Genomic DNA, 23,534 nt, shown 5'->3' on the forward strand with positions numbered 1-23,534 from the left:
CCCGCTCCCCGCCCCGCTCCCCGCCCCGCTCCCCGCCCCGCTCCCCGCCCCGCACAGCCGGCCGACCCCGGCGCTGCTCCTGCCCTGCCCCGCCCCGCTCCCCGCCCCGCACAGCCGGCCAGCCCCGGCGCTGCTCCTGTCCCCGCCGGGCCCGCCACCTGCTCCCGGCGTCGCTCGGGAAGATGGCGCTGCGTGTCCAGGTCGGTGCGCCCCGGCGGAGCGGTGGGGCCGGCGGGACCTCGCCTGGTCGTTGGAGCGCGCCGGGCTGTGCGGGGCCGGGGCCGCCCTGGGGCTGCCCTGGGGGGCGGGCCGGGAGCTCGGGGCGGGAGGGGGCTCCCGAGGTACGCGGTGGAGCCCTCAGGTGGTGCGGGGCGGCTGCGGCCCGGTGGCCGAGCGGAGCAGGGGCCGTAGGATGCGGAGAGCCGACCCGGCAGCGGGGCGACAGGTGCCCAGGGCCGCCCTGCCCGCGGAGCCGCGGCGGTCCCGGCTGGGCTGTCGGCAGGCGGGAGCAGCGGGACACGCCGTGCGGAGCCGGTACCGGCGGGCGGGTTCGTGCTGCCATCGCCCCGCCGTGCGCTCCCCGGGAGCCGCTCTCGGGTTGCGGCGGCTCCGCGGCGCTGACACAGCCGCACCTGCTCCCCGGTGCCACCGCGCTCTGAAGGCGGCGCTGGGCTCCTCCGCCACTACTTCACCGAAAACCAGAGGCAGCCGCGCTCCGGGACTTGTCCGAGACGAACATCAGCCACTGAAACTGCCCTCAAACAAGGGAGGAAGGAAAGGGGAGGCGGGAAAGGGCCTCGGGAGGCACTGCGGTGTCAGGCGTGTGCCGTCGTCTCTCGCGGCTTCACTGCACTGGTGGCAGCAGGCTCTGGCACTGTTAGAGAGGCCATTTTAGGCATTTATTTAAATACTTGAGTACCAGGCACGGCACATAAAAGGACCACTAAAATATCCTTTTTATCTTTTTTCTTTTTTTTTTTTAAACTGGCAATTCAGTTACGTGCATCATGTTGCTCTTGCGTAGACCTGGTGGAACTTTCTGCATAGAGTGTTTTCAGTCAGCAAGCAAATGCTGATTAAAATCAAAACGTCTGAGGGAATTTGTTAGTGTCAGCTAAACTTCGATTAGGAGCCTGCCTGGTTTCCTGCCAGATTGCTTGGCTCCTGGGCTGCCTGGGGGGTTTCTACGGGGCCAGGCCCTTGGTTCTTTCACAGGAGAGTTGCCAGGGACGTCGGGGAGCTGGAGAGGTAGGACTAGAAGTATCCAGAGAACTTTATTCAGCATATTCATGAGTGTTATAAAAACGTGACAAGCAGGGGGGGGGAAAAATCATAATATCTAACGTTTTTTATTAGGATGTGAATCTGTTTCTTGGAAAAAGTTCCGGTTCTTTGTGATCAAAAACGCCATTTCTTATTCAGGTCTGTTTCTACTCCCATCTCACTTAAAGCAGCCAGCGTCTGATAGCTGCATTGTCTCCACTGACACGGTTGTTTTCTCAGGAATCACCTTTCGGCTCTTGATCAGAGTTCGAGTAAGTGAGGTATCTGAAGGCATCAGTTTCACTTTTTATCTCATATTAAAGAAGGTATTGTGACAGTCTTGTGTTTCCTTAGAGAAAATACTTAGAGCTCATTTTTGACTTCTCATTGTTTTCTCCGATTATTTTTTTCTTAATAAAGTTAAATAATACCTCTGTTGCACAGCTGAGTTGCCATCACACACAAGATGGTTGTATTTGCTGATTTCAAGTCGGTTTTTTTGGTGTTGCTATCAGAATCAAGGAAAAGCAGCAGATTTCCTCGGTACCACACTTAAAATGTAACCCAGAGAACATCTAACAAGTTCATTGGCAGTCTGAGAATTCTGAGCACTTTCTGGCCATGCCTCTAGTCTGTCAATAAGAAACTTTGTCATAACAGTCTCCTGGGAACAAACATGTCCAAATAAAGTATTTCAAAGGGCTGCATTCATCAGTCTCAATATCCAATAAACCAGCTGTTCTTTGAATGTCAATATCTAGTTTTTGTTCAGACCTTTCTTTTTTTAGCTGTCCTTCATAGTTCTGACTTGTCAACAAGAAGTGATCCTTAGCCTGAATTTCTACATTTTGGTGTAACCCGAACATATTAACACTGTGCATTAAAGTAAGTGCATATGTTCCTGAAATCCACTATCAATTCTTTGTGTATAAATGATTGTTTAGCCAGCTTATAAATAATTTGCTATTTTAATGTCAGTTATTGTAGAGGTGATTTAGACCTTGGTGATTGGGCTGAAAGTAGTTTTATTCTGTACTTTCTCAAACTTGTTGCCAAATTTGTCCAGACTTGAAAGTCAAATTTCTAATCAAATGTCAGAGGGTCTTTAACTTTTGCTGACTATGACATGATAGTTTGTTTTGTGCTTCTCAGTTTGTATTGGGCTTGTTCCATTATGGAACGATGCATTGTAGTTATGTCTGAAGACTCGTCTTTGCTAGATGTCCTTATTGGCAAGTTTTGCCCCAATTGTGTGGGGTTTGTGTTGTATTTTCCCTAATGTATATGCTTACATTTTATGAGCCTTAATGAGCTTTAATTGGTATGGATCTTGCCTCATTTAAAATTGCATTACTGGGATTGTTACCTGTTCCTTATTTTTCCTTTACTCTCTCTCAGTGTGGGAGAGGGAAAAACAAAAGCAAAAGAGGTCTCTGTTGAGCACAGCCTTCGAGGTACTCGATCTGTTCACTCCAGGAGCAAATATACTGTTTCTTAAAACTTCTCCAAAGGAACAAGTACACAGCTACTTTTTGATTGAAAATCAGGGACTCCTAAAATACCATCATTACTGAAATGCAGAAGGTGCAGATCAAATCCAGGGACTCACTGTGCACAATAAAAATGAGGAAAAGACCATGATCTTTTTTTAATGTCTCAAGGAAATTACATGCTTTGATTGACAAAACCAAATGTGTTTTGGTTGCCGAAGACACTGTCTTGGAATTTTAAAAGACATTTGAGCTGCAGTATATGTGAGATAGATTGTGCTGAAATCCAGTCTTTTATTTAAAGTGCAAAACATACGTTTGGAAGGGCTGGTGAACAGGATTTTGACTCAAACTTTTAAATGAGATTGGTGAAACACTGTGTGTTCTCTTTTCTTTCTAGACCACACTCAAATCATGACGTACTTGCCAGGTACCTTCTAATGACATGTCCACTTCAGGAGAGTTACATGGGCTTTGGGAACCTGATGGATGCTAAAACTTCTGTTTGTGTAATGGTTCATCTCTCTTGTGAGACAGTGACTAGTAGATATAAATCATACCTCAGGGAGAGGTTTCACACACACACCTTCTCTACTTAAGAGAACTTTTTCAGCTTCTAAGCGGAGAGGAGTTTTAGCTCTAGTCTTGCTACTACAGCTTCTAAATTGTCCCATCTTTCACTGATATTTGCATGAATAGATGCATACAAAACTAATTTTTTCTGGATGTGGTAATTTGATGAGTTTTACTGGTTTTAAAATAAATTTGCCTGAAGTTTTCCAGATAGCATAGCTTAAACTTGACAATTCTCCATCTTTTCATCTCCCTTTGGGCTTCCAATCCGAAGGCTCAGAAAAACAGATGGATTGAACCATAGTAAAAAATACTTTGGTAGCTAAGAGAAGAAATGGCAGTTTCATTTCCAGTTATTTTGCCTTCTTGTCACAGAAAGCCTCCTATTTTTTTCTAATTGAATTGTGAAACAAGTGGAAAGCTGAACGTAGGTAACAGTTCATATTTCTGCAATGGTATCTAAAATTATAAACAAAGAAATCTTATGTGGCTGAAAAGTCTTTGTGGAAGTTTCAGTCATGTTGTTCCCTTAAGAGAGTCTGGTAGAAGTGGAAGTACTCTGTAACCACGTGTCTGGAGGAACTGATCCAGCCCAGCAAACGCAAGCTGAGAAGGTCCTGCCAGAATTTGTTGATAGCCCTGAATGTCTCAGCCAACCCGGCTGCTGTGGGAACAAGGCACGGTGAATGTCTGGGAGATGTGTTATCCATGAAGGTGATTGTGCTCGTGGAAGCTCACGTAGATTTCTCAGTCATGGGCCACTACTAGGTCAGGACAATTAAGGCAAAATACTTTTCTCTTTTTTTATCTAAATGATTGTAGCTGGTCTTTGTGGAAGTGACTCTAACCTGCACCAGAGATGTCAGGCACAAAAGGGGGAAGGATCTCAGCTTTCAGTACTTTCAGAAGGGTTATAATCAGGGATTGTGTCATCTGTAGAGCAGTGTTGGGACACAGTGTGGTATAATCTGGTGGTTCTCATTTTGTTCTTGTTTCTAGCTATGAAACAGATCATCCCATCAAAAGCAGGTCTCAGCTTTTTTATCGCTGTTTTGTAATTTATGTTTAGTTACAATGAAACAAAGATAGTACTAAAATACACCTTTTATAAAGTTTTGGCACACTTAACAAAATGATTTATTCATTATTTATCATGTTTTGATGTATTTTCCCTGGCTTTATTTCACTTATTTTTGAATAATACCTTTTGATGTGTTTTTGTGGACATCCTACGTGCAGATCCTAGCAGTAACGTGCCTGTCTAAGCTTGTCAGCAGGGCTCCCCACTGCCTGTTGAACACAGAATTGACATTCGTGAGTAATGTTAGTTGTTAAAATGTCATTATATGAGTTGGAGCTGAAACTCCATTAAGCACAGTAACCATAGAGTGGATAGTCTGGTTGTTCCTTCAGTTGTACTCGCCATTTACCAAGCCTGGTTTTCATAAGGTGGTCATTGTGTGAGAGTGAACATAGAGATGATTGTGACATCTTCCATCATTTCTCTGCAATTAACTCACAAATAACATTTTGTATTTTCAAAATTAAAATAAATATGTTTGCTCAGATTACTTCATATTTTAAAAAAATGCTCCTTTTTTCAAAGTAGACTTTGTGTTAATCCCATAAGATGCTAAAGAGATTCAGCTCATGTTTGTAAAGGATAAAAGTTGCAGATATTTCTGGGACACCCGCTAGTCACTCATGTCACGTTGCTCATGTTCAGCTCTTAATATTTGTAAAAGTCATGCCAGGGCAGCTTCAGACTTGCAGGAATAAGAACCTACATAGTTTTCTTTACTTTTTAGGATCTATGTTAAAGCCATTGCTATATCCGAAAAGAATGAGCAAGTATGTGTTAGGTCTTTAATAGTGAAAAGGCTGTGCATGAGAAGCTTATGATTCAGTTTGGATTTTTAGAAAATGCACTGTTGTGTCAGTTCTGTGGACAGCAGCACCCTGAAACACAGGACTGAGAACCTGCTGCTTCTGATAAAGTTTTTAGTGTTCTTTTAGGTAAAAATTAACTTTAATCAACTTGAATTTTATACATTTCAACAGCTTTTGAAACAACTTAACTTCCTTTTAGTTAGAGCAGAGTTTCCACAACTGCAATGTGCAATTCCCATTCCATGGGATATTCTATATTGAATTGAGAACATTCAGTAGGGACTCTTGTCTGTGAAAACTTGTGTTTATTTTGAGTTGGCTGTGAGAGCTGCTGTTATGTAGTGAAATAATCAGTGCCCAGTGTATGGGACTGTAATGAATAATTAGTGTTTTACCTGACAGTAATTCAGTTCTCTGAATTAAAAAACTGTTGTCATGTGTCCTAGAATAATGATCATGTATGTAATGTACTTTGTGTTACTAAACATTCAGCTGGATTTAATGATTTAACAGAACTTACAGTTATTGTGCTAACTATAAGAATTCTTTTTTTTTAAATCCATGGCTTAAGTTTCTATTAGAATTATTTAGCTCATTTTCTTTACAGAAGACTTGTGTTGCTGATTTTAAAATGCTTTGTTACAGGAAATTACATTCTGAGCTATGTAGCTTTTCAACCCAAACTGACTCCTTTTGTCATCCAAGCTCTTATTCAAGTCATTGCTAAAATTACAAAATTAGGATGGTTTGATGTACTAAAAGGTCAGCCTATCTTCAGAGACATTATTGCTGATGTAAAAAAATTTTTGCAGGTAGGAAACAATTTTTTACTTCAGCCCTTTTTTTTTTTGTTTGGACCTCTTCATTTATAGTTATTGGCATGTTATGTCACTTAGTTTGATACTTGGGTGGCAAAAGCATAAATAAAGAGCATTGCTTAAAGCAGAAGATCGCCCTGCAGTGAAGAACCAGGGTGGGTTTGGCACTTGTGTGAGGGTGGGGAGTTCGATGCCTCCCGGTATTCATGGTGCTGTCGTGGTTTCTTGTTGGTTTTCTTTTTCCAAAACACTCTTTTGTAGTGTTGTTGTAAAATAGCAGCCCCTGTTGTCAAGTCATTCTGTTTAATGCCTTCATTTTTTTCAGCTGCTGTGGAGATACATTTCTGATACAGGTCTGTGTAAACATTAGGCCCAGTACTTCTGCTGACAAAAGTAATGGGAAAATTTAAGCTATTTGGCAATTTCCTTCCAGGATCATCTGTTATCTGTGTATGTGGTGGTGATCCTGGTAATTCAGCAAGAAAATACAAAGTTAACAGTTTTTGTTTCTTGCTAATGAGTTTCTCCTTTGCTTTTCAGTCTTACTTTGTTTATAATACTGTTTGAGTTAATGTACTTTTTCAGTTACTTTGAGAATGCCTAATAAAAGATAAGTTGCAATAATCTGTTTATTAAAAACAAACTCAAGTATGCTTCTCTACCATTTTGCAGTTATTTTTATGAATGTACTATAATTGGAATTTGCATTTATTATTAAAATGATTGCAGTGTGACTCTTCAGTGTGCAGCTCATTAAAAACAGAGATTTAAATACAAAATTTAGCTTCTTAAGAGATTTCTTTAGTTAAATTAAGAATTTCTGTGGAAAAGAAAATTAAGCCATAGATCTAGTGAATTAAATTTTATACAAAAATTGAAGAAATAAACCCTAAACAGTATTAGATATGTCAATAATTAGCCTATGGTAGTTTCAAATACATATGCATTAGCATTCCAGATTGAGGTTCATCCCGTGTGAATTTGAATGTGATTTAATATTGAGAAAGGGATTAGCAGTTCTTTTCCCAGCTCCTTGGTAATTCATCACACAGCTTTTCACGTGTGATAATGGGGAGGTTGCATTTTCTATTTTTACGTGTTTGTGTGATCTAAGGAACATTCCTATGGACTATTTTAAGAATTTGAAATGTAAAGGAAAGTTATGTTCAAATTACAGTATAGGATGTTTAATCTTACTGAAGGCAGATAGGGCAGCAATGTTACTTTTACCTGAGAGCTCCCCTCAGTTGTCACTTCTGATTTGCTTTGGTGCAAGTGATGATGCAAAACAGATGGCAGTGAAAAGTTAGGCCCCTTGGTAAGTAGTCAGACTTTTCATTAGTTGAACTTTGGGTGATCTTCAGAGTTGTAAAAATGAGTGTAATTGTGACAAATAGCAGGAAAACTTTGACAAGGATGACTTGACATTTTGGACACCAGGGGAGCTGAGGCTGCAAACTGCAGCTGTGAAAGTACACATGGAGATCTTCCCCTGGCTCAATGGCAAGGCCTCATTGCAGTTGATTTTACTTATATTTAACAAAGCAGATTTAGTTTTTCTATCAGTGCTTTGTGGTAGCTCAGTGAAGACAGTTAGATTTTATTAATTATTTGCACAATTCTGCATTGTATCTGAATTTCCAAACATTCCAAGGATCTTAATTCCTGATGATCAGATCATACACTCAAATGGAAATACTGAACACCTCCTGCCTCACTTTTTAGACACAAGTTCTCAGAGATGAAATGTATGATTCTCTTCCACCCAATGCATTGTAAACTACTGTAGAGGGAAGAGAATTAATTTTTTGACAGATAGCATTGCAAAACTGTTTTTTCTGAGAGTACTCTGTGATCTTTTTCATCCATTCGTGGCTTAATTTTTTCTAATGGTTTGAATTTCATGCGGCTTGCCTTAAAAGTGCTAGAATACTGAACTTTGAGAAGTGTGTAGTAGTGACTTTCTAGACTGCAGTTACTTGGAGTCTGTTTTCAGATGGGGTTTTGTTGTCAGACAATTCTTAAAATTTATGATGAGGGTTTTTTTCAGGAATAATTAGGAAGTTTGAAGGTCTAGTTCCATTAATCCTGATGAAATTTGGCATGAAAGCCTTCTAAACAGCTTAGGATATCTCAGCCTAACAATTCCTTTTGATTCTCGAAATGTTGAAAAAAATTAAGTACAATCTGATTGTAGTAATGCTGGAAAATGGTAACTACAAGTGCTGATATTTGAGCAATCCTGTCTTTTTTTTCCTCTAGGGCACTGTGGACCATAATACAATAGGAGTAATGCTCCTCTCAGAACTGATTCAGGAAATGAATCTAGTAAGCATTGGTTTGTTTTTTTGCTTCTGCAAGTGATGCTGGTAAAGCTGTGAATGTTTCGACCCTTCATAAAAATGGTTTGAGAAACATTTCTTAGACATGAAGGGATTAAAACACCTTCCTCTCCCCACCAAAATACACAGAGACACAAGAAATTCTTAGTGCAGGGACTCTACCAGTACCAGATACGTTTCCCTCATCACGGTCACCAGAACTAGTAAAGCAAAGTGAACAATCAACTTTTTCAGTTGTATTTCTGCTAATGACTTTCTTTGCTTACGTCTTACCCTGAGGAAGTGCCTCAAACCTGTCCATCCAGAAAGAGGAACAAACTTGAAGGGAAAAATGGAGATGTGTCAGGAACCTGATGAGACCTGCATTTAGTGCTGGACCATCATTTTAATTTCTAGTGTCAAATAATTAATCTACCAGATATCCTCTTCATCTAGTTTGAGCAAGGAAGGGAGCATTGTTTATTCTGTCCTTACTTTTCTCAGGTTGATCATTCAAGACCTTCAGCAAAACATTGTAAAATAGCTGCCTCATTCCATGACACCTCCCTGAAGGACATACTGATGCTTGTGTGCTCTCTTTTGAAGGAGGTGAGGCTTTTTATAATCGAACCTAAATTCTTAACGTCATTATTGTCCCTTAATATTTTCTGGCTTGATGAACTCTGTACTTAAATGGATTACATGATACCGAATTAAGCTCAAGTGACCAAAAAGGATTCAAAGACAAAGATTTCTATCTTCTTCCTTCCCTGCCTCTCTTGCTGTCTCTCAATCTCTCTGTGCCGTCTCACTCTTTTTATATCTTGCCATAAAGGTTGAACTATCTAAATTCTGGGCTTGTCTTCGTTTTCTGTTTTGCTGGGTCCTACCATCTCAGTATTTGCTAAAAGAATTAATTCATTGAACTGGAAGTGACCAAAAAGAAAGACAAATTCTTGTGGTTAGGCAGCGCAGTCAAATCAGACCAAGATGTTTTTCTCCTTCACTAGTTCCCTCATCCTCTCTATAACATTTTGGGGTAATTGAAGCCTTTCAAGAGCCTTGACAGGAGGTGGTGAAGAGCAGCATGCTGTAAGCTGGGTCTCTGAGCTGAGATCAGAGCTGGAATGATTTTGTGCTGATCAAGACCTTCCATAGCAGGGGAATCATTCTACTTCTCTTAAGTTCACACATTTCTGCTTTTGAGAGAAACTTATTTTTTAAATGTTGCATGCCCAGAAAGTGGTGGGGAACGGTGCTACATCCAGTTGGCCACCGGTCACTAGTCGTGTCCCCCAGGGATCAATGTTGGGCCTAATCCTGTTTAATATCTTTATTGATGATTTTAGATGAGGGGATTGAGTCCACCATTAGCAAATTTGCAGATGACACCAAGCTGGGGGGGGTGTTGATCTGCTGGAAGACAGGAGGGCTCTGCAGAGAGACCTGGACAAACGTTGGGCTGATTCCAAGGGGATGAGGTTCAACCAGGCCAAGGGCCGGGTCCTGCACTTTGGCCACAACAACCCCCTGCAGCCCCACGGGCTGGGACAGAGTGGCTGGAGAGCAGCCAGGCAGGAAGGGAGCTGGGAGTTTGGATTGACAGGAAGCTGAACAAGAGCCAGAGTGTGCCCAGGGGGACAAGAAGGCCAATGGATCCTGGCCTGGCTCAGGAACAGTGTGGCAGCAGGAGCAGGGAAGTGATTGTTGCCCTGTACTTAGTGCTGGTGAGGCCACCCCTGGAGTGCTGTGTCCAGCTCTGGGCCCTCAGCTCAGGAAGGACATGGAGGGGAGCAACGAGGCTGGTGAAGGGACTGGAGCACAAGTCCTATGAGGAGAGGCTGAGGGAGCTGGAGTTGTTGAGCCTGGAGAAGAAGAGGAGGCTCAGGGGAGACCTCCTCACTCTCTGCAACTCCCTGACAGGAGGTTGTAGCCAGGTGGGGGTTGGTCCCTTCTCCCAGGCAGCTTTCCTGGGAGTAAGACAAGAGCGCTCGGTCTTCAGCTGTGCCAGGGAAGGTTTAGGCTGGATATTAGGAAGAAATTCTTTACAGAGAGGACATTCAGGCATTGGAATGGGCTGCCCAGAGAAGTGATGGATTCTCCATCCCTGGAGGTTTTTAAGATGAAACTGGATGTGGCATTGAGTGCCATGCTTTAGTGACTGCGGTGGTAGTGGATCGAGGGTTGGACTTGATGATCCAAGAGGTCCTTTCCAACCCATCTGATTCTATGATTCTATGATTTCTACTCTTTGAATTACTTGGGAGTGCTTGTTTACTCAGTTTTTCTGAAAACCAAATAATTAGGTGTTAAAATTTGGACACAAGTGTTTAGGCTAGAATTTAAACACAGGAGCCATCACAGTGGGTCAGTAGATAGTGGCAGCGATTTCTTTTTGGCCCAAGGTGTAATTCTGAAGGTTGAGATATGTGATTGTGGTACTACTGTGAAAATTGAGGTAAACTGTGTTAGCTTTAACTTCTTTCACAGTATGTTTTTGGTCTAAGTAACATGTTTTACCCCACATTTGCAGTAAGTTTAAGGGACATGTGGTCAGCTACCAGTGCTCAGGTGACAGGCAGTATATTTTTTTGGTACAGAATTAATTGTTACCGAAATAATAATGTGTGAGCCCTCATCTCTCAAGAGGGACTGCTCTGCTACTCTGTGCAGGGTGTTTTAAATCAGTGTTGGAATTGCATGTTAATGGAGAAATCATATGTAATTTAAAAGAAGAATTGGATACTTTTGGAACAATCTTTTTAGATAAAGTAAATCACATTACACATTAAAGCATTAAATGGATGTGTGGGAACCTGTAGCCACTTTTCAGCTTTCTTCAAGTTCATCTGGTCTGCAGGTTCTTGAGTCTCTCATATGTTGAAAATTTTGTCTGAGTGACATCACGGGGATTTCCAGACAGAAATATAAAGAAATTATAATTACTGTCTTTCTAATGCCAACTTTAGTATAGGAAGCTGGTTTTAGAAATATTTCAGCGTCTGTATTACACTGAAAAATACACTCAACTACAAAGGGGGAATCACTAAAATAATTCCAAGAGTTTAAAGGTTAGAGAGGACTGCTGGCAGAACAGGTAGTTCCTATACAAGACAAGCAGAAATTCAAATTTCAAAGCTGAATTGATAATTTAGTGTCAATTCTAACATGATATAACAGTTGTTATCAGGTTAATGAGGCACAGTTGATATGAATTTCTATCTGAATTAAAAAAGTTGTTAATAAACTTGAGATGTGACTTTGAATCTAAATAAGGAGCAGATGAACTAGATAAAGTTGTTGCATTTGCATTTACTTTGTTTCTTTTCTAGATGAAATTATGTCAATTTTCCCTCTAATGTTTGCAAACTGTGTCAGTGACTAATGATTAATGTTTTCAGTGTCTTTATATTGTAATCTTGAGGTAGTAATTTCTTTCAAGATAAATGTCATTTAAATTACTGTTGTTACAGAAGTAGATCGATAAAATGTTCTTACTTACAGGATTTAGAGTTTATGCTTCTGGACAGGTTGCTTTGCTTGCCAAATACCTTTTCGTTCTGACACCATGGGGGTTACAAAGCAGTAGAGCCCCTGACAGCTCTATTTATATAGGTGTATATTTGTGCAGAGCTTTATTCAGATTACAGACTGCACAATTCATTGTTTTTTAAAGCCAGGTTTTCCTAGACTTCCAAAGGAGCAGTGTGAGTGTGCAGACTCTGAAACTCATGCTGTTTAGCAGCCTGGGCATCACACTGAAAAATAACCAATTGTTGAGGTACTTTTTACCCGTGTGATGTACAGGACAGAGACTCCAGGCTGCTCTGGAGTAACTGAAAGCAGTGAAACCTTGCAGTTTAGTGTTTGCAGTGAAAGTTAGCACTGTTTTACCAAACAGTATTGGTGACATGCTGAGTTTTATCTAGGTGTATTTTATGCAAAGGGATTATTTCACCAGGCTTTTAAAAGATATTTATAAGTCTGTGAGCTTTAGCTTGACATGGAAGACGTCTCCGAGGTGGTAATAATGATTTTCCCCTTGCCTTTAAGGTAATACTCTCATTTATTGTTAAAGGATTTATTTTTCTCTCAGTATATGTTCTCTTGCTCTGCATTTTGCAGCTTTATATCCAAACATTTTCCTTTTCATAATCATTTTTAAAGCATGTTCTGTGCAGGTGACCTAACAAGATTTATTTTCTCCTTAGCTCTTGGCAAAACCTTTAACCCTTCAGAACCAACAGCAGGAAAGCCCTAACATTGAAACTTTTGAAGATTAGACTAAACTGTCCTAATTTTGATTTCCTTGGAAATTCAGCTGATGAATCTGTAGATGAGCTATGCACTGTGCAGACTCCAACAAACTGGAAAATAAGTAAGAAAGGATTGTTACTGTTTGTAGTCTGAGGTCTGTAGCCATTGGATTGTGCAACTTCTTTTGTCCTGATACTTGCAATTACAAAATAGCTTCTAATGTGGAATAGAGTTTGTTGCTGGTGAGTTACTGGTAAACCTTTTCTGCTGTTTCTCTCTCACTTTTCCTATTGTTATTTTTGACAGAATAAGCATATTCTATAACATATTCCCAGTAAATCAAATTATTTTATTTAGACGCTGAACACTATCCTTATTCCTGGCATATGAACACCTGGAAGAGGTACAGTATTTGTAATATGTTTGTTTTCTCTTCTCTTCTTCTTGATGAGAAAACTGTGATTTTTTTTTCACTGTGCTTGTTTGCTCTAGTATGTGTTTGTTAATGAAGGTATCTTAATTCTTGGGCTGTAGAGGTTTCAATTCCTGAGCTTGTACAGTGCAAATGGTGGTCTACTATAAGTGTGTCTGTGGTGGGTTGATCCTGTCTGGGCACCAGGTGCCCACCAAAACCACTCAGTCACTGCCCTCCTCAGCTGCACAGGATAGAGAAAATACCCCAAAAGGCTTGTGGGTCGAGGTAAGGGCAGGGAGAGATCACTCAGTAGTTACTGTCACAAGGAAAATGGACCTGACTTGGGGGAAATTAATTCAACTTATTACCAATGAAATCAGGGTAGGATCACAAGAAAGAAACCCAAATCTTGAAACACCTCCACCCCCCCTTCTCTTCTTCCTAGGCTTAACTTTACTCGTGATTTCTCTCTCTCCTCAGCCCCAACAGTGCAGAGGGACAGGGAATTGGGTCTGTGCTCTGTTCATCACACCTTGTCTCTGCCACTCCTTCCCCCTCAGGGACAGGACTTCTCACACTCTTCCCTGCTCCAGCGTGGGGTCCCTCCCACGGGAGACAGTTCTCCATGAACTTCTCCAATGTGAATCCTTCCCATGGGCTGCAGTCCTTCAGGAACAGGCTGCTCCATTGTGGGTCCCCTCACAGGGCCACAAGTCCCACCAGCAAATCTGCTCCAGCCTGGGTTCCTCTCACCACAAGTCTTGCCAGGAGCCAGCTCCAGCATGGGCTCCTCTCTCCACAGGGCCACAGGTCCTGCTCCAGCGTGGGCTTCCCGTGGGGTCACGGCCTCCTTCTGGCATCCCCTGCTCCAGCGTGGGCTCCTCCCCAGGCTGCAGGGGGGTCTCTGCACCCCTGTGGCCTCCATGGGCTCAGGGGCACAGCTGCCCCACCAAGGGCTGCAGGGGAACCTCTGCTCCGGGGCCTGGAGCACCTCCTGCCCCTCCTTCCCCACTGACCTTGGTGTCTGCAGAGCTCTTGCTCTCACACAGTCTCGCTCCTCTGCAATTGCTGTTGTTCAGGTTGGGTCTCAGTTGTGACTGGGTCCCTCAGAAGCTACCTGGATGAATAAGACTACTGAAGATAAAAGTATCATGTTTCTCAATTGAAATGTCACACTGGGGTGCTTTAACAGAAGTATGTTTTGTTTTCTTATAGCACTGGGAGCTTGCCCCAAACAGTGTTTGTTACTCTGTGGCAAAGGATGGTGGGTCTGTACCCTTTGTGAAAACAGCAGAACCCCACCCCTTAGACACCTATGCACCCCAGATAACAAAAGCTTACATTACTTCTAGACTGGAATGTGTTCCTCAAGTTGTAAGGTAAACTTGTAATTGCAACTTTCAAGCTGTAATATGGAGTGTTTAATTTTCTTATTTATTTATTATGTTTTGTTATAATCTGAGTATGCTGGTTCTGATTATCATGGTGATTTCTTTAGATTGTCTTAATGGGCTGATAACATTTTATTCCTTTTGCTTATTAAATTTAGGCCAAAATCAAATGTAAGTTCTAGCTTTTTTTCATTTCATGGGCCTTTGCTGACTTTCTAATGGTTCAAAATCATGAACATTTTTATCGTCTCAGGAACAGGAATCACTAGTACCTAGGGGGGCTTCCAGTGATCCAGGGCTAGGACAGGGAAGGACAAGCAGCTCATTGCAGGTGCTGTCAATTTTCCTGGACCTTCTCTCAACCAGCTACACTTCTTTGGCGTCTTTAGGTTATTTTCTCTGTTCAGCTTTTCTGTAATGGAACCTCAGGGTTGAAACTTCATGTCTCGGCTGTTTTCTCCTGAGTAGGACTCAGTAGTGCTAAGCTCCAATGAAATGTGCTATTGCCTTCATCATGTCAGCATCAGCACTGAAAATTCAGTTTCTTTCTTTGGCACTGATGAAAGATTCTTTTTGATGTCCGTGTTACATTGTGGAGGAGTAAACTTTCTAACCTGTGTAGAAAGCTAACAGGGAAAAGATGAGGAAAGTACTGACCTTCTCTTCTACCAGTCTGTATCGTTCTTAAGACAGTCTTGGTAGTGCTGCTTCCACGTATCCCTCCCTGTCTCCAAGTGATTTATATTCCACTCTTGTGTTGTCTTACTCTGTTACATGATGGAGATCCTTAGCTGTGGCATTTCTGTAGACAGCAATATCAAATGTAGACTTTATTATCAAATGTCCAGGCCATTCCTGAGAAGCATGGGTTGTCTGGGAGCTAATTTCATAAGACTTCTTTCATTTGCTCCAAGGAGATTGATACATTCACAAACAAATCCTGTTTTCTGGAGTAACCATGTTTCTTAAAAACCAGGGTAGTTGATAACATCACCTTCCATCCTGGAGCCATCCATCAGGTTCTTCACACAGAGAAAGGGATAGGTTGGAACAATGAAAGGAAAGTCACTTTTGCCCTTTTAGGGGGTTTGAATAGCTATTCTCCCTTTTGAGTAAGGGTGAGTAAGGAACTAGTGATTTTTCTACAAACACTCTACAAGAGGATGCTTCTCTACAAACTAGAAGGAGATCTTTTATTTCAAATATTTGTAAATACCTGAGAAGAAGTCTGTTTCAGCCCATCTGGAACATTATGATTTTCAGCTGCTGTGTATCTTTCAAAGCTTGGATGTTATTCCTGTTGTCTTTCACTTTTTGTCTGTAGATTGTTTGTTGTCTGCGCAGCAAAACATAACCTTCTGATGAATAAACCTTTCCTTTTGTGATTTGTGTAAGGTGCATCAATGCATTTTATGGCAAGAGCTATTGATTTCATAGTTACAGGCATTCCATAGGCACTCAGCTGGTTTACAGCAGAATAGAAGAAAGCTTATAAAGTAGTTGCATGAAATTTTACTAAAGCTTGCTTTTTGCCTTTGGTATCATGGTCTTGTGCTTAAATTGATAAATATGCAAAATCCATTTCTACTAAATAGTCCCCTATTTCCTCCCATCATCCTCTGAGAAAGATGCTGCTTATTAATAATCTGTTCAGGCACAGTGGACCTTGGTTATTCAGGTTTTACATTTCTGAATTCATAATGCCAACCTCATCTCCTCTTTTCTCTTTAAAATATATGTTAAGAGGAAGGCTTAAGTAGAATACTGTTCTGTGTTTGTTGGATGCGTATGGGTACGTTTGTAAATAGAATGAGATCTGTGTCTGTGGTATTCACCAGCTGCAGTGAGTTCAGCAGTTCAGTGACAGTGGAACGAGATCTGGGTGGGAAAACAGCCCTTAAGCAATAGTGGCTACATGGCTACTTGTTCTCTCTATTCCAGAGGTGGCTTAGCAGATCCACTGGATGATACAGCCAGTTTTTCCAAAAGCAGGAGCAACTGTGCCCAGTTAGCAGGCGTGAATACCAAAAGACTTGTGCACTTCTTTAACAGTTGTTTGACTGAAATGCACAAAACTACCAAAAACCATTGCACTCTCCTAGTAGGAATCCATTAGAAATCACAGTTCAGGAAGTTGATTATTTAATTTAGGTTTTAGACTGTTTTATGTGTCAGTAACAATATACTTGCATATGAAAAAGAGTTGTGATTTTATGGCAGATATAACTAGGCCTTTTCTCAAACAGGCAGTAGTGATCAAAATCACTTCGTACCACATTTTCTCTTGTTGTCTTTGTTTTAAACAGGGTACATTGGCATTGATGTGTTTGTTTTAACATCTTGTTACATCTTTAGAATATAGGCATGAGAGCTGTAAAAGCTTTTTAATTGCTGAAAATCAACATTTTCATGCCTCAGGTGCCCTCAAGGGAACCAGCTGGAAGTTGATGAACATTTTTTGAATGAAAATATTAGCTTTATTGCTTTTGCATTTATCTGTCTGTAAAAATCAATGCAACATTAAAAATCTTAATTTATTTTATATTTCTCTGTTAAGATGTATTACCCAGTTTTCAAGAAACTGAAATTATTTATTGTAATGTAAGTGGTAAAAATATATATTTTCATATGTTTTTCATATACTTATTTCCATCCCCTCTCATTTACAATGTCTTTATAACTACTGGCTCTTTCCTAATATAGTTATCTTGTGTCTGTTGCATCTTAACATGGATAAAGTGTATTGTTTTGAAAAGGTGAAACAGGTTAGTGCATAATATACAGCTGTTTCTTTACATGCTTTTAAATGTTTGTGATTTATTTTGCTATTCTTTTTTAGAGTTTGAATATGCTGATTTTCTTCTATGTAGCAGCCATTTGGTCATTAGTTTATAAAAGATGTCCTACGTACCTTTTTATTGGTTCCACTTTCTTCCATGCATCTGTAGACTTCTCTTTGGGAGAGCTGTGGTTGATGGCCTGGTGTCAGGGGGTGGCTGCAGTCTGCATTGACACTGCACTCCCCAGCTGTGGGAGGCCCAAGGGAACCCAGCAGCCGGAGTCTGTCAGTGGCAGTGCTCTGAGGATTGCTGTTACCTGCTAGAAAACATTCAGTGTGGTTTAGATACTGTTGCTTTTCTACAAACTAAACATTTGTTTTCATATTGAACAACTGTTATATCCCCAAGATATACATAGTTAAATTTACATGTTTAACGGCTTGTACTGTTACAAAGTAAGTCAATGTAATATTAAAATCTCATTTTATTATACTGCCTTGCTCTCTGTATCAATAGTGATGTGGTCATGGTTTACTAAAACAATAGCACTGCTTAGTGATCACAAGTGATCTATGGTAATGACTGATTTCTTTGGGATTTTTGCTGTTACAAAAGATAATTGCAGGTTATTACAGCAATAATTATTTTCTAAAACAAAAGATATTTGCCTTGGAAATTGCAAAAGCAACTGTACTGAAAATTTTAAATAGTGAAGGTGCGATAGAGGGAAAGAAGTCATACCAGTTAATTGGTATTGTGCTAAGAGAAGAGGGTTACCATCACAAAAATAACTGCTTAAAAATGAACTCCTGCAGTTTGTAAGAAGAAAAGCAGGATTTTATTTTAAAAAAGACTATTGGCCACAGGGTTGGCTGTGCTGTGCTCTCTGAACCAGCTGGCACCACTTCACAGCTGCTTTGTGATACCCTCTTCAAATGGCCATTCCTTAGTAGCTGTTAATACTAAATTTGTTTGAGCAATGTCTGTTCTCTGAGACACTTCAGCTCCTTGGTGTTTTGCTAATGATGGTGCAATCTCCCAGTGTCCTAAATGAATAGCTGTTTGTAGTGCAATGTGTGGTGTGTTTTTCCTTGGAAGTGTCCTGTTTGTCAAGAAGCACAGGTCTCAAAACTGGGAAATAAAATATGTTGGTTTTTGGAGAGCTGATACTGCCCCTCCAGGTTGTTAGGAATGGCACAGGAACAATATGAGAAGATGTTTAGTAGTCTTCCTCATCTATCTTGTTTTCTCTCAAAAGTCAGTGCTTGTTCCCTGTCCCAGTGTTGGCTGTTACAGATCTCAGTCTGTATTACAGTTTTGTGTGATATTTAAAAAAAAGACTGAGATTTAAAACAAACCGGAATGCTTCCTGTACTTTTGCTGGAATCATCTGCGTGCTATTCCACACGTTGTGTACATTTGTCTCTGCATCTTTTTTATGTATAGAACACACTATGCTATATACCTCTGACTAAAGCAGAATTACTTTTAGTGTATGGTCTGAGGATACTGGAACCCCTCAGAACGGTTAATCATTTTGGAATGAAAACCCTCTGTTTTGGGTTTTTCAAAAAACAATAGTGCAAAACATAAGGGAGATTGAGTGGAGTTTAATGTTATGTAAATGTAGACTGGTTTATCAGAGATTTAAAACAAACATGAAATAAAATCTCAAGACTTTAGGCAGATACTATGCATGTCCTGATATGTATGTAGAAATATCCAAAATATAATACTGTTTTACAGTCATAATGTGACTTCATTGGTTTATCTGTAGTTTATCCTTTATATTAAACTTAAGAATGAATTTGCAAGACACTGTATTCGTCAGGGTATTCTCTTCAGTCTTGTAAGTTAAGCTGTTACCACTTTGTAAAATCCTAGAAATGAGAGCAAGACATCTTCTAGTTTATGTAATTCACTTATTGAGAAGCCTTGTTTGTAGTTTAAGTAGAAACCCCTCCAAGTTGTCTTTTCTGTGTCATTGACACCTAATTTTAATTTATTACAAAGAGTATTTTACCAAATGAAGGTGGAGTCTAAAGGTAACTTTACTCTACTGTAGTCTCATTGCCTTTCATTTGAGGAAGAAACCTTTAGCAGCATCCTGAAGTTTTAACAGGTTACTTTGCTGTTCAGGTCTTCGTTTTGATCTTACCTCAGGATAGAATACTGCATCCTTCCTGAGAGAAGATGCCAGTAGTTACTGGACTCACAGCTTAAAAAGCTGAAGCAGGAAATCTACGTGGCTTCAGTAGGGTCAGGAGGTCAAACTTAAAGATGTTCTACCTTAATGTGCTAGAGAGATTAAAATAACCCATGTTTTGCAACATGGCAATTATTTTCCAGCAGAGAGAGGCCAAAAGAATCCCTCTGAGTTCAGTGTTTGTAAACTGAAGAGTTCCATATTTATAAAGAGGGATTTCAGTATCTGAAAGTCTATACAAAATACACACACAAACTCAATGAGTTATTTATAGAACCTTAGTTTTAGAGAAATTACAATCCTTACGTTGCACTTTACTGGAGAAGGACTTGGCCACGGGATCCTGTAAGTGCTTTAGTGGAGACTGACAACTAAATAGTCTGGAAATTGGAAGGCATGACAACATAACTTGGAATCAATGAGCTCTGTCTTTCAAACCCATTTAGAAGTAGTCCACAGAGACTTTCAAAACTATGTGGTAGTTCAAAGACTCTTTTGTTGAAGGATATGTCTGATTTATGACATAAATATTTTCTTATGTGCAAATCACTTTAATTAATATCTTAAAATTACAAAGAATTCTTTATTTGAAATAGAACTAAGAAACAAATAGATTGTGGGGAGACTCCATTACTTCGTAATGCTGTGATAACTAGATGTAACAGTCCCACTGTAGGTAAAATTGTTCCATGCCTTGAAGTAACTTGTAGCAGGCAAGTGAAGATGCTGGATTAATTGCCTGTTATCCAGGCTGAGTTTGCTTAGTTTGTATTTTAGGTTAGTTCTTTGGTATTTTATTTATAAGCATGCCCAAGTTAATAGGCTGTTTTAGTTTATATGGCAGTTGCACTCAGAGTTTTTGTTAGTTGGTTTGTCTGGGTGGATTTTAGATGGGGTGAAGGGGAAAGCTGATCGTTCTCTTGACAGTTTGATATCGTGTAGATCTGCTCGTATCTCGTGGGAGTGTATTGTACTGGCATCAGGGCTTATCATCATGAACTGTTCTTTCTGTTTAATGTAGGACTGCTGGCATGGCTGATCTATTCTGTGTGCACCTTTCTGGGAGGACAGTTAACACACACTGGTACTGATGGGCACGATGCCCTAGATGGGGAGTTACCCTGTTGGTAAGTAGGGCTTGTTTGTAATTGTGATTATTTTTTTTTAATGATGTGTAGTGTCAGCAGATATTTGGAATTTAAATGTCTCTGTTTTTGTCCAGTTCTTGGATGGTGGGTGCTCAAGGGCTGTACTGACTCTGTGGATTGGGACCATTCCACTGACTTTGGTCTTTCTTGATTCATTATCCTGAGCAGAGTCACCAAGCCTATCATTTCAAAATTGTTTCAGAGGAAGGGAAGGGGATTAAAGGCAGAGATATCTCTTACAGCAGTGTTTAGCTGTGCCCATGCAGCTTACACACACAAGTGTAAATTTTGTAAGTTCTGAGTTCTGGCTGCTGTTTTCTGCAGTACTTCCTTTGCATTAATTATTGTGGGTGAAGAAGTGCAGGGGAGCTGCTGGTTGAAAATTTAGACTGATTTCTAGACTAGAGCTTGGAATAAAAAAGAAGACTCTAGATTTAGGAGTGTGCATACCACAGTCCTCTTTCTGCAGTAAGTTGGGTATTGTTACGAATGACCAATTTCTGTGGCAAACACTCTCTTAATCCTCATGCATGTTTGATCCTGTTCTTTACATCCACTATCTAATGAATGAAAAAGGACATGCAACTTAGAATTGGAGAAAAAGCTGTGCATTTTCTCCTTTGTTTCTTGCCTTCCTAATCTACCCTGGGGCTCTGTGGTGTTAGCAATCTTCCACTGTGTTTTTATTAAAAGTGAGAGGTTTTAATATCCAGACTTACAGATGAAGTATCTACTGACTTCTAATCCAGTGACTATATATTTCAGAATTGACAAAAGGTGGGAATTAATTTTTGAATTGCTAGGGAATTGGAATTTCAAGGAATAGATAGTGGAAGAACACTGAAAATTAAATAACAGAGTATTCCTTTAAAAAAATTAATTAAATTTTCTTAGCTGGCATAGACTGAAATTGATTCTTTGAAATCAGTCCTGATAATATGGAGATATGTACCAAGTGAGAGTGTTTTAGGAGAGGCAGAAGTGGGAAGAAGTGAGGCTGACAGTGCATCCATTATATAGTGCTTATGTAAGCTTGTTTCTAAGTACAATAGTTACAGTTTTCAGGGAACCCAAACAGCTCTTATCTTTCGCTTGCAGTTTGAGCCCCATGCTTCTCAAATTTCTGTTTCTTTCATCGTGGAATGGATGGTCTAAAAAAAAAAACACTTTAGCAAATTCACCACAGTTTAACCCATGGATCTGAGAAAATGTCAAGTGACAAAGTAATTAGAAAAGCATTATGTTGATGTTTATGTTCAGTACTGGTCAATTAGCATAATTAGCATCTAAACAAAACAAAATCTTAGAAGAAACTTAAACTTGGGCAAACAAAAAATAGCTGATGGGTTCCTAAAGAAATTGGCTGTGACAATACAATTTTATTTGAGAATTCTTCCTGAAGATACTTTTTTCTGTCATTAAGAGTTTTCCAGCTGATCTCTTTGATAGATGCCAGTTACCCCAGTCTAGTAATGAAAAAGTAGAACTGGCAATTCTGTGGTTCTTGGATCAGTTCTGTAAAACATATGAGGGAGACCAGCTTCAGCACACCTCAGAGGTCAATATTGGCTGTAAGGCACAACATTTGAACTAAAAAAGTCTTGTGCAGAAATCGACCTGCAGATATATCTTACCCCTAAAAGCTCTTGAGATCAGCTGGGGGCAGTTTGACTGGATGGAGAGAGGGAACTACTTGATGTGATGTTCATCTGATCAGGCCTCCTTCCATGTCTGCTTTGGAGTTTTGGCATGCAAAGAGTTAATATTTTAACAGCTATGTTCATTAAACAATTTTAGGTTACTTTGCATTTCAATTTTTTATTTCAAACATTTAGCTCGTTTCTGCTATATTGTGTTATATTTCACAGCTGGGTACACAAGATTTATTCTTTTAATAGTTCTGTTCTTTTGACAGTTATTCATTTATGTGGTTTCCACTGTATTTCTCACATTACTTGGCTTTTCTGCATTTTAAATAGGGAAGAGGGAAAAGTAAGATGCATTTTTGAAGAAGAAGCAGTTAATTCACCTTAACTGTAGGGGACAGTCATAATATAGATGTTATAAAGAGAATGTCAGTAAGATGAGATCAATTGATCTTGAGAAAAAATTCTGTTGGAGCCTCAAGCAAATCTTTAGCAAGAATTTTGACAGTGACTGAGGTTTGCTTTTAGTTGTGTAGCACTCCTTCCTTGCTTTCTGGTGGACAATCCCAGTCTCCAGAATTCTTTTACCCCTTCAGGTTTGAACTGTACTTCAACTTTATTAAATGATTTCTCACTTAATATTAAAAATAAAGTTTTACACTGTATTGAATTAGTTTTTCATTAAAGTGATGTGTTCCTTTCAATTGTCAAACCTGATTTGTTATTTTTAAATATGGTGGACTGCTCTAATGCTAAGGAACAGGAGGTACACAGTAAAAATGTACTCATGCTCCAGGTATTTTCATGAGCAAAATTCCTACTGATGGCAATTCAAAGGCAATGTGGCTCTACAGTAGTTGTCATTGTGATCTGTAATTTCTTTTTATTATTATATTATATTTATTCTTTTATTCTTTTTATATTACATTATTTTTATTATATAATTATACTCTTATTATTCTTTTTCCTTTATCCAATTTTGAGGGTTTCTATTTCACCTTATATTCTGACTGATGGAGTTGTAACTGCATGGAGAAACCCCAGTATGCTATGAAGGATTGGTATAGGAGATTGTATCCCAAGCTTTTTATGTCCATCCTTAGAGAAAGCCGGAAGAAGCATTTGTATGTGGATGAATCAGCAGGGAAAGCCCTGAAGTGCATTATTTATACTTCAATCGCCTGGAGCTCCGTCACCGGTAACAAACAATGTCCAAGTTGAGCCTTTGCCAGCTAAGCAATGTGCTGGAATGACCATAAGCCTGACTCTGCCACTGCACTTTGTGGGGAGGGTTAAATGGTTAATTATTGAGTAAAATGGTGGCTAATGTTTCCAT

The 23,534-nt window shown here is 40.0% G+C and overlaps 1 protein-coding gene across 1 annotated transcript in view; it reads left to right on the forward strand.

Annotated features, from left to right (window-relative positions):
• The first annotated feature begins 128 nt into the window (after window positions 1-128).
• The window catches only part of LOC113978247, a 123,484-nt gene continuing 100,078 nt past the window's right edge, over window positions 129-23,534 (forward strand). The window contains exons 1-2 of the mRNA XM_027705031.1: window positions 129-200; window positions 3,860-4,008. Coding sequence (XP_027560832.1) covers window positions 183-200; window positions 3,860-4,008 — 167 coding nt within the window. The 5' untranslated portion in view covers window positions 129-182. The remainder of the gene's footprint in view (window positions 201-3,859; window positions 4,009-23,534) is intronic.

The sequence above is a fragment of the Neopelma chrysocephalum genome, unplaced genomic scaffold (assembly GCF_003984885.1).
Source record: "Neopelma chrysocephalum unplaced genomic scaffold, ASM398488v2 Primary Assembly neopelma1_303, whole genome shotgun sequence".
NCBI classification, from domain to species: Eukaryota; Metazoa; Chordata; class Aves; order Passeriformes; family Pipridae; genus Neopelma; species Neopelma chrysocephalum.